The sequence below is a fragment of the Balaenoptera borealis genome (genome assembly GCF_965194805.1).
Source record: "Balaenoptera borealis genome assembly, chromosome: 17".
Lineage (NCBI taxonomy): Eukaryota > Metazoa > Chordata > Mammalia > Artiodactyla > Balaenopteridae > Balaenoptera > Balaenoptera borealis.
In genome coordinates this window covers 59,635,258-59,647,585 of record NC_138876.1, presented here as the reverse complement: position 1 = coordinate 59,647,585, position 12,328 = coordinate 59,635,258, and the positions used below count along the sequence as shown (strand labels likewise).

General features: G+C 34.9%; 1 protein-coding gene across 2 annotated transcripts in view; it reads left to right on the top strand.

Annotated features, from left to right (window-relative positions):
* The window catches only part of ZBTB10 (zinc finger and BTB domain containing 10), a 42,029-nt gene extending 30,799 nt beyond the window's left edge, over positions 1–11,230 (top strand). For both annotated transcript variants that reach the window (XM_082363407.1, XM_082363408.1), the window contains 4 exons: positions 143–241; positions 5,451–5,627; positions 5,827–5,999; positions 6,279–11,230. In XM_082363407.1, the coding sequence (XP_082219533.1) occupies positions 143–241; positions 5,451–5,627; positions 5,827–5,999; positions 6,279–6,584 (755 nt within the window). In that variant the 3' untranslated portion in view covers positions 6,585–11,230. The remainder of the gene's footprint in view (positions 1–142; positions 242–5,450; positions 5,628–5,826; positions 6,000–6,278) is intronic.
* Positions 11,231–12,328: the final 1,098 nt, after the last annotated feature.

Sequence of the window (12,328 nt, the reverse complement as noted above, 5' to 3'; positions counted from 1 at the left end):
GCGTTAACCACATAGTAGCTATTCAGTACTTGCAGATATCCTCTATTTAGTCTGCATAAGAAACAATTCCAAGAGAGTGGTGTTCTGGGTGATGGCTATTGTGTGGTTGTAAATAACAGATTATTCTGTATCTCCTTTTCAGATCTGGATGGTGCTCTACTCTCAGGGCCAGATTGTGATAGGAATGTGAATACAAATTTATTGGCTGAAGCCGGCTCCAGTCAAGATGGAGGTGATGCTGGTAGGTACAATAGAATTTTAGCAGGAGTACCTTTAAGAGGATTTGAAGATTGGGAGGTATTTGTGTATGTGTTTATTAAGGACCTACTGCAGTTTCTCTTCCTTAAAGGAAAGTATTAGGTATAAACACTTTCAGTCTGCGGCAGCTATGTTGATTGTAGAATTTAGAAGCCTGGTAAATACAAATGGATAGGTATTTCTTGTTTGAGGGAGTCATTTATTCAGAGTTGTTAAAACTCTTAAATATCAAAAGCAATTAAGTTAATAGAGCTTGTGGCTTTCTGCTAGTATATAGATGGAATAAGAATGGTAACTATCAGAATGGTTGACTAATGTATTTTAGTTAGCTTTGATGTAAAATAATAGTGTGGTTGTTGATGACTATAGAAAACGTTAATTCTAAATAGTGATATTTATAACAACTACTTTGGGGGAAGTGCACATGAATACAAAGAATCCATGAATATTCCAAAGAATAATATAGGTAAATTAGAAAGGGAGAAAGCTTTTTTAACAGAAGAATGCCAAGCTAATAAACATAGAAGAATGATAGAATTGGGAAAACACCTGTTTTTCAATGTCCACGGGAAATAATTCAAGGTCATCATTGGATAGTAAGCCACCATTGATGGGCTTATCCCATGATGACTGGGCGAAAGTTTGTTGTAATAGCATTTTCACGTGGTCTCAGTATCATACCACAGGTTACTTTTATTCCCAAAGGAGAAAAGATATCTGTACAGTAAAGAGATCTGATGAACATGATCATAGCCAAGTGATTAAACTTAGTATGCCTCCTGGTATGATGCACTTGCTGGCACACATCACCTATGTCTTATAGTGTACTTGCCAGAATGTTTCACTCGACTTTATTCATGAGGAGAAAAAAAGACGAATCTCTCCAAATCCAGCACGTCCAGATTCTAAAATGTTAATGCCAAGAAAGACAAGCAGAGGAACCACTAGGTCGAAGGAGACCAATGAGACCAACTTAAATGCATTTTGCATTATGTCAATCTTTTATTATATCATTGATCCAAAAAATAAAAGAGAAAAATGAAGAGGTATTTTGGGGATAGTTGGAAAGGTGAATACGTAGTCTGGGTTAAATGATAGTCTTAACAATTTTAAAAATTCTTAGATGTGATAAAGGCACTATGGTTTATATAGGAGGAAGTTCTAAAAGATGCATGCTGTGTTTAGGGGTGAAGTGATGAAGCATGCAAGTTGTTTTCAAATAGTACACAAAGGTATGTATATGTATACATAGAAAGCACATGTGACAAGACTAACATTTGTTGAAGATACATAAAGGGATATGGGATATTCAGTGATTCAGTTTCTGTAGCTTTGGAAATCTTTATAAACAATTGATGGGGACCGGGACAACTATGGGGGTACTTTTACAGAAAACCCTCAGGGGCTTTTGAATATACAGTGTGCACGGACCAAAATTAAGCCATAATTCTGAAGAAACTGCCTTAAGGTGGTTTCTCCTAACTGTTGAAAAGAATTTACAAAGATTTTGAAGTTAGCAGTTTACAGATTAGATGCGTTGAATTTTGAACACTTGTCTCTTGTACAGAAAATCACTAATAGTGCCAAGAGTACTTTATTGCACTTTGCTTTCTTGTTTTAGAAATCTGGCTCAAGAATGGATTTATTTAGTTGGGCATGTGAATTCAGATGTAAAATTTAAATCTGTGCACATAAACATATTCAGTGGAGGACGGTCCATATAATTCACTTCATTCTTAAAAAGCAAATCCTTGATTTAGAGTCATTTCTCTTTAGGGGACATTCTAATGCATTAATGAGTATTTTGGGGAATTCCCTGGCGGTCCAGTGGTTAGGATTCTGTGCTTCCACTGCAGGGGGCATGGGTTCAATCCCTGGTCAGGAAACTAAGATCCACGGTGCAGCCAAAAAAAAAAAAAAAGAAATAGTATTTTTGCAACTGAGATCCCTTGTGTTACGGTTTTTTTTTTAAAATTATTATCACCTTTAATTTTTTTTTATTTATTTATTTATTTATTTATTTATTTTGGCTGTGTTGGGTCTTCGTTTCTGTGCGAGTGCTTCCTCTAGCTGCGGCAAGCGGTGGCCACTCTTCATCGCGGTGCGCGGGCCTCTCACTATCATGGCCTCTCGTTGCGGAGCACAGGCTCCAGACGCACAGGCTCAGTAGTTGTGGCTCACGGGCCTAGTTGCCCTGCGGCATGTGGGATCTTCCCAGACCAGGGCTCGAACCCGTGTCCCCTGCATTGGCAGGCAGATTCTCAACCACTGCGCCACCAGGGAAGCCCCTGTGTTAACAGTTTTGACATCAAAAAGAAGTGCTTTCTTCTTAGTTTGCCATTATGGAATAATGTACCCAGAAGGGTGTTATTAAACAGTAAGCACAATTTTAGAACTTAATGACCTTAATGATCCTTCAGTTTTATGAATTGCAAAGGAAATACCTTTTTCAGTTTTCAAATGGGTGTTTTATCAGATTGTTTGAACATTAAATGTATCCTTCTTTGCAATCCAAAATAGTTACCTGAAATTTGCTGTTTTTGTGTTTACTTTTACTGTATATTTGTTTTCTAAATGCGTTGGCACAATTTTCTTGGGTGGGCGGGTACTGCCATGATACTAGTCAGTTGGTACTGCCAATTCTGGGCATTTAAATTTTGGTTTGTTTGGGTTGTGGCTTTCTTTTGTTTTTGAAGTCTCCCTTTATTTGTAACAATTGTATTTTAATTTTCTGCATCCTCTAACTCCAAAGTATCCTTTTTCTCCATCCCACTCGAAGGCGTAATACCTTGATTCAAGTTGCTCTTATACTTCCTAAAAGTAATTTGTACTGGTTATAAGAATTTGGAGAGACGAAAGAAGTTTGAGATGAGGCTTTCTTAATTTGAATTACCATTTTGTATTCCACATACGGTTTTCTTGCCTGGACCATGGATGCTTTTTATTGTATCTTACTATAGGTCTAGAGAAATATTTCACGTGTTAAAAATCTTCAATTCTGAATCTTGAGTTATCAAGTCATCACTTGTTTTAGGGCTGCTCTCTTTATTCTTATGCAGTGAATAATATTTTGTTGGATATTAGCATATCTAACATGATTTATGAGGTTAGTTTTCCAAGTTTTTTGAGCAAGTAAAAAATAGTACATGTTAGCACTTTGCTAGATACATTTATTCAACAAATAATTGAATGGTGTATGTTTTGGACATTAGAAATACTGAGGTGAGTAACAGGCACAGTCCTTGCTCTTAGAGCTTACTTTGTTTTGTACTGATTTGGACAAGAGCTATGAATCATAAAACTCAAACTTTATGTAGAAATGTGAAACTGAAAATTGATGAACTTTCACAGGCTACTACTCCCAACCTTATCTCTATCACACACATATAGATATGGTGTCTCACTTTAGGATTCTGAAACTTTACCCCAAGCAGTATTACAGTTAAATTATATAATTATGGATACAGAGGGCTTTCCTAACATTAAAAAAAAAGTGGGTGAAGGTATTCCAGGTACAAAACAATTTACAATAGTAGTAATGAATTGCAATTTTTAAATACCTTAAGACCTTTCTGTGTTGTTGGGTATTGATACTTTCAATTTTTCCTTAAGAGGGAAATCTTAAGTTCTTTTTTTTTTTTTTAAATTAATTAATTTATTTATTTATGGCTGTGTTGGGTCTTCGTTTCTGTGCGAGGGCTTTCTCTAGTTGCGGCAAGTGGGGGCCACTCTTCATCGCGGTGTGTGGGCCTCCCACCATCGCGGCCTCTCTTGTTGCGGAGCACAGGCTCCAGACGTGCAGGCTCAGTAGTTGTGGCTCACGGGCCCAGTTGCTCTGCGGCATGTGGGGTCTTCCCAGACCAGGGCTCGAACCCATGTCCCCTGCATTGGCAGGCAGATTCTCAACCACTGCGCCACCAGGGAAGCCCCTTAAGTTCTTTTAATTTTTAAAAGAAACAATGTATCTGGGAAGTAGATACAGGAAATTGAATTCTTAGAAAACCCATTTGGCAAGCATTCTTTTATAAAATCGTGTATATGGGAGGAAAATTATTAAATTGCTGCACGAGTGTGCTGTGCATATATCCTAGAAAGCAGTGTTCTAAGCAGGGGAAGGAGTAAGTGCAAAGTGCAAAGGCCTTAAAGTGGGAGCCAATTTATCATGGTGGAACAGCACAGAGGCCAGTATGATTGGAAGAGGTAACCAAGGGGGTGGTTTGGAAACAAGGGCTAGATCAGGTAAGGCTTTGTAGTATATTGGAAGTTTTTGGCTTGTACTATGAGTACGATGGTTAGTCCTTGCTCTGATTTAAAGTTTTAAAAGAATCTCTGATTGCTGTGTTGAGAATAAACTCTAGGAAGGCAGCACAGTGTGAGCTGGGAGACAAGCAGATGGCTATTGAAGATAATCCAGAGGCAGCAGTTGATGGTCAATTGGAATAGGATGTCAGTAGTTATGGGGGATTCTGGATATCTTCACATTGCCAAAGGATTCCTGGATCCGAGGAATTACATACATATTCAAGATGGAATTAAATGCAGAGGAGATGATTCCTACTTTAGCTTGTCTGAAGATCCCCAGGCACAAATTCCCTAAGGTTCATTGAGTCTACTTTCCAGACTTTTATTTATTTAAGGATGACATTAGAGAGGTGTTGATGAACCCCCAGATTCCCCGTTACCTTGCACCAGTGTGTCTGAAACAACAAACAAGGGTCTAATAATACAAGAACTTTACATTTGTAATTACCCTATATTTATATTCTTCAACCTTAGCCCATTTCTTCTCTACTGATACGAGACTATGCCATTCCACAGCTGGGTTTCCCATTCCACAGCTGATACTGGTCTTAAGTGATAGTATAGTTAGAAACAGCAGCTATTAAAAGGGTAGTTTCAGGTGGCTCCACATACCATTAAATAGTATTTTTATTTTACTGAATTTTTTTTTCTGTGGTTGAATTGTATTTTAAACTTTAGTTTGTTTTCTATTCTAATAACCTGCCAACCAGGATATTATAAATTGGGATAATAAGGTATGAGGCCATCTCAGCTTTAGACTAAAATATAGTTTTAAATTCAGCTATTTTATATTAAGCTGTTCTATCATAAAATATAGATTTTTTTTATTCTAATAAGAGACAGATCTTAATTACCATCATTACATCAGGATCACTTTTCAATTGTTTTAGGTCCTTCACATGATTTCAAGTATGGCCTGATGCCTGGCCCTTCAAGCGATTTCAAGTATGGGTTGCTACCAGGTACTTCAAATGATTTCAAGTATGGATTGCTACCAGGTGCTTCTAACGATTTCAAGTATGGATTATTGCCTGAATCTTGGCCAAAACAAGAAACTTGGGAAAATGGCAAGTATTAGTCAAACATCTATAGAATTCTTAATACTTTTTATCAATTAAAAGCTTCCACATTCTGGGTTCTAAAAAACTCAGATACTAGTAGCCCTATAATAATCCCTGTTCTCAGGAATAGACAAGCTTTTGATAGCAAGTTTTCTGTTTAATATATAATAAGTGCTTTTTTTTGTTTGTTTTTTAATTCTCAAAGGTGAATCATCTCTAATCATGAACAAGTTAAAATGCCCTCATTGTAGCTATGTAGCCAAATACAGACGAACACTAAAAAGGCATTTGCTCATTCATACGGGAGTCAGATCATTTAGCTGTGATATTTGTGGGAAACTGTTTACTCGCAGAGAACATGTAAAAAGACATTCCCTGGTAAGTAACTTTAAATGTAACTGATCTTTGAGATAAACTATATTTGTGTCAGGGAAGCTTAAGATATTTTAACACTATTACCTGCAAATTTAAGGAAGGTAGATTATTAAATAAATTGCTTTAAACAATGAATGTGATTTATGAACCAGTACTGAACTTGCTACAGAAAGATAATGATGTATTTACTCACTGTTAAATGGGATGTTTAATTTGAATGGTTCAAATGTATTATATTGTCTGTACTATCCTTACATTGGATTTTTTCCCCCCTTCAATTAGGTGCATAAAAAGGATAAAAAATACAAATGTATGGTGTGTAAGAAGATCTTCATGTTAGCAGCCAGTGTTGGAATAAGACATGGATCTCGACGCTATGGTGTTTGTGTAGACTGTGCAGATAAATCACAACCAGGAGGGCAGGAAGGTGTAGATCAGGGACAGGATACAGATTTCCCTCGGGATGAAGAATATGAGGGGAACGGAGGAGGAGAAGCTGACGAAGAGCTGGTTGATGATGGAGAAGATCAGAATGATGCATCTCGATGGGATGAATCCGGAGATGTTTGTATGTCTCTAGATGACTAACTGACCTACTATACTCCTCAAGGATGCTGCATTTGGACATAATATGAATCAACAATTTGAACTGTTGAACTTGAAGGCTTGCAAAATATGGTACATGCTGGATGGTAGTTATGTTGCTGTGAAAACTGTAGGGTCAAAGCCTTATAGCAAAAAAAATTTTTTTTTATATTTGCACAGGACTGTACAGCAGACAACCTTGTGGCTGGATTACATGGAGTCCACACATCTTCAGTCAGTTATCAAAGTAAAAATATTTTTTATTTATAGGATATACAGTAACTATTTGGGTCCTATGGAAATATAGTACCTGTTCTTAAAAAGCTTACATTCATGTGCCACTTTAACATGAATGAAGAAAATCCATTATTAAGAGTACAGTGACAGCTGACCTAATTACTCTGTCCATCAAACCACTCAGGCTAGTTTGTACTAGTAGAGTTTTGTTTCTATTTTTATTTTTATTAATTTTATTTTTTTTAATACAGATTTTCAGTGAGGGGCCTTTTCAACCCCATTGGTTCTACTTTTCTGTATTTTCCATTTTAATTTGCTTCATAACTTAAACCAAGTCTCTTCTAGTCTTAGGTATTATTTCTCAATTTTGTGCTGATGGGCATGTCTCTAAGAACTGGAGAGGTAATTTATTGGAATGAACTAACTGACTTCCTCCATTCCCCTTTTCCTTTTTGACATGAATTTTACTACTTTACAAATGAAGAATGATGTTGCAAAGTACCGTGGTGAGGTTGACAAATACCACTAAAATGATTATGATTTAGAAGTAACTTTTTCCTGCTGCTCTAATCTGATAAATGGTTACTATATGACGTTTTCTGACAAGGCATTCGGTTTTGGGTATCTGTTACTTTGGCACTACTCTTGTTTGCTTCTTTTTATTTTTGCCAGTGTACTATACCTCAGTCCTATTTGAAAAGACAGAAATCTAATCGAAAGAAAAGTCATAGATAAAATGATTTGTTTTATAATTTATCCTCCATGTCCAGTTTTGGTTAGCTTGTTATGCAATATAAGTGAAATATCAGGTTTTTACTCCTGTGCCCTTTTTATCATTAAAATTAACACAAAAAGTGCATTCTCTTTTGTTTCATACTTACTGGGGTATTCAGTGTTTGAAATTATGATAGATAATTTAGTTAATTTATTTTTCAATTCCTTGAAGTCACTACATCTTGATATATAGTCTTTCTAGTAGTCACCATGATTCAACAATCTGCAAAAATCTTACAAATAAAGCATTGAGAGGCTTTACAATTTTTATTCTGTTAACTAAATTCTTCAGGGTACAAGGGGGTGATGTGTTAAGTTGAAATTGCCAGACTTATTTAGCCTGATGACAGATGAATTAGCTGATTGACTCACAGCAGCATTTCACGTAATTGATATTAACATGCACAACATTTATCAGGAACATATTGTATATTATATAAGATTGAGGGATATCATATTTTCAGCTTTCTTTTAAATAGAAATTGAGTATATTTTCCTATTTTATATCAGGTAACTAAATTATGCTAGTCGTGTGGAAAAAATTGCAAAGTACACTTTGACAGACATAATCCTTTTGGTGCTCCATCCGATCAAAGTTGAAAAGATGATAGGTTTTTTAAGAGACAGGCTTTCTTATCATCTCTGATTTCAGTAGAAAAATGGTTTAACGTTAGACACTGATGCTTCTGCTTGGATAAATCAAAGAAAGATAAAGTACAGTTACATGGTTAGATGCATCATTTGTCACCTAAACTTTATCATAGTTTCTACAAAACTGAAAAACTGACATGAATAGTTTTGGTTTGACTTTTAAGACTGAAGAGTACATCTTTTTCTCAATGTTCTAGACAAATGAGTAAAATGTAATTCTGGTTGGGTCCAAAGTAGACGTTAGTTGGGCAAAGATACTATGAATGGAAAAGTATTTTAAACGTAAAATGTTCTGCTTTGTGAATATGTAAGTATAGTATAAAGATTTCTTTCATCCCATTTATCCCTCTCCTTTAAAATAAACCATAGTTTACAATTGGTAGATCTGTCTATATATAAATATATATTAAAGAGAAAAGATATATATCTAAAAATCACCTAAGTCTGCTTTATTAGATTCACTTAAGTGAACTACAGTTCACTTATTGCATAGAAACTGGACTTGGCTTTACATTCTTAATGTACTTTTACTTTTCCTTAAGATATGAACTTACTCTCTTTAAACTGAATTTTCTTTTACTACTTAAATCATTTATGTATATCTGGTAAATTATGACCAAATTTTTGTTAGATTGCATACAGTAAATTGAAATACACTCTTGGTACACTACGGGATTGTTGTGCTTTTGTTTTGGTTTTAGTTGGAAACAAGGTTTGATGTAGATGGCTTGTTACTGTTAATTTAAAATATTCTATAATTATTGTCCATTACCTTTTATGTTGTGTTGTGACAGATTTGGCTATATTTTTAGTCAACTGAAATATACTTTAAGAGTTTGTTTTTAGAAAGGTAATCCAAAGGAAAAATGTTTATACTCTTGAATATATTAGCCTCAGCCTATATAAAAATTTCGTCTTTAAAGTAAACATTTTACCAGAAACAGAATTGACAGATTTTTCTACTTGCTGACTGCCTAACTTATTTTGTTTCATGATCTCGAGGGGACTGCCTTTTCCCTTCCAGATCTTTTTTAAAAAAATAGTTTAGTACTAAGGTATACTACTGGATGTTTCTATTTTTTTAAGTATATTCTTTTTCTGACTTACAGTACAATTTCAGGAAGTTGATAGATACTAAGAACTTATGATTGGTCTCAGAGAGGTGACAATGGAATACTCAAAATTTTGTCTGTGGAGCCCTGGCGGAATTATGTGTTACGCATTTGCTGAATTTTTCTCTTGTAACTTATATTTTAAATGAAAAATATTTTAGAGCTTTTATTTAATGAAGGGGAAGAGTATAAACTGTTCATTTCCTATTCATTTTGTAGTAACAGACCCTCTCATAAATCAAGATCATGCATTCTTTCTTACGAGTCTCAGAGACAGTTACGTCATACGGTCCCTGATTTTTCATTGTTATTGGCCCTCATTTTTCATATTCACTAGATATTTTGCTAAATTTTAGCACCATAGCAATTAAGAGCTAAAAAAAAACATTATAGGAAGGGGAAACTGAACAGTAATGAGTAGCTCTGAAATCTGGGGGGAAAACATGAGCTGGTTTTGGTAGAGTCATCCTGATGAAGGAAGAGTGAGATGAATGAGTTAATTCATGTAAAGCGCTTAGAACACTGCCTGGTGCGTAATAGGGGCATGACACATCTTAGTTGTTTAATAATACATGGATACCAAGACGAAAAGAAGTGGGGAAAGGGGTGGAGAATAGGGAGAAAATAGGAAATGAAAAGATTGGGGCTTAGAAATTTGTAGTAATACAATGTGCTGTAAAAGGCCTGAAGATGACTGGCGTAGTATAATAGGGGAAAGTGTGATGGAAGATGGGTCTTAAAAATCATAAAATTTAAAACCAATAAGTTTTATTTATGTTTTTAGGATGTTAACATAGGATGAAAAAGTTATTTTTCTGAATAATTCCAAAAGCTAGCATTTTTTTTTAGTGCCTGCACGTGCCATGCGCTTTACATTATCTTATCAAATTCCCTATAAGTAGGTGCTATTGTCTCCATTTTATAGAAGAGGAAAGGCTCCGTTGAAATTTGCTTAATTTAATTTCACTAATGTAACACAGTTACTAAGTGGTAGAGCTGGATTTTGACCAGGTCTGATTCTGAAGCCCATGCTCTTTTTAGGGGGCTCTATTGCCCCAACTTTTGTAGGATTTTAGCTCTTTAAAGGAGTCTGTCTATGGAGACATCTTTTTCCTGTAAAACAGCTATGTTAGGAATTTGAATGTCTAATCCTTCCTCCCCCAAATATCCTTAATACTCTTTCCTCCTAGTACAGCAATTGTTACATCACATGATTATAAGCAAGATACCCAACCTCAGTGTAGCACATGCTGTTAATTGGCTATAGCATTTTCATTTTTAAAAGGATGATTTTTAACTGAAGAACTAGATGTGAACCCCAGTTTTTGTGCCGTTCAGTCACCCAGATCCTTAAACTTAACTATGGTACATAATATACATGCTTAGAACTAACAGGTGTTTTTTTCTTAGTCACTTTAGGATTTTAAATGGAAAGGTTTTTTTTTCTTGCTGTATCCCTACTTTCAAGTGAAGTTGAACCGTTCAAGGTAGTTTAAAATGTATTAGGGATAAGCACACTTTAAAAGATGTTTTCTAGCCCTGAATTTTATGACATTGGGTACTTAAAATTTGGAATATGCTGGCTATTGAGAACAAAATTTTGGATTTAGGAGAGGGATGGTTGAGGCCATTATGAAATGGGAGAATCAGCATTTTAAACACTGTAAACATAAAAGAACACTTTCTTCTGCCTGCTGTTTGTAAAAGCTCTTTGGGAAGATCTTTTACGAAGACCAATTTTTTAATGTAATTTACCTACCTAGTATAAGTGTCCTAAGACATGTATGTAAACTTCCACAACTGTTTTGTCTGTGTATTTAGAAAATACACAAGAATCTTTATCAAACCTAAAAATATAAACTTGTGAGCACTGAACTGCTTCTGGCTTTGTGAATTTTGTTGACTCTGACATTTAATTCAGATTTCTTTGCTTTTAACATATACTAATTTAGACTAATTGGGGTCGGGAACACCTTTGTAAAATTTGACTTATGTATAATTCAGATACCTTTGTACTTAAGGTTTACAAGTTTGAATTGTAGAATATTAAGGGTTTTTTGGTTTGTCTCTTTTTATGTGAAGTGCATAAAAGACCCAAACTACCTCCTAGTAATGCTTGGAGAGCTGCTTTAATTAATAGCAGTGCTTTGTAATCAGCATATTGTCTTTCATCTTTATTACTTTTTTGGAATTCTCTACAGGTTGTAGAAAACATTGAAATATTCCTCCTGAAATGTACATACTTTTGGAAATGGGTTGAAAAGCCAAGGTGAACTACTTCATCTCATATTTGCTGCATACTAGTGGATTAATGGATTATAAGTAAATATATAAATTTCAAGTCTGAAACTTTTTAATAATACAGAAAAAACATACTTTTAAGAGGTTTTTGTGGTGGTGGTGTTAGTAATAGCCCAAAGGAAATCATAGAATGACTAGATATCCAGGCTTTTAATTATTAAAGAAATGAGTTTTGATTTAGTTTGGAAAACAGCAAATTAATGGGTGGGATGCCTGTATTGCATATAATTGTTAGTATCTTTAAACTTTTAAAAGAACTGTCATGTGGCAGAATTAGATATATTCTAATGGTTTATATAGATAGACTCTCTGCGGTTCCAAGGGATTAGGATTGGAACTGCTCAGAGTGCTCAAGGTTTAAAAAGCAGTTTTTAATAAATGAAGATGAAGTGGGATTACTCCAGGAAAAAACCAAACCCCCTCACCACCGGAGATGTCCTAAATAAAATGAAAGATTACCTGAGAAGCATTTTGGCTAAGGCAGTATTGACCAAAAATTTCTATTTCAAGGTGGATTTTTTTGTTGTAATTTTTTTGGACCATTGTAGTTATCAACTTTTTGTTTTGCTTAGAATGTTGATAAAATTTTGTGTAAATATCTCATGAAGGATATTTTGACACCAAAATGAACACAGTTGAAACTTAGAATATCATGTTTAGCTTTATGGAAAA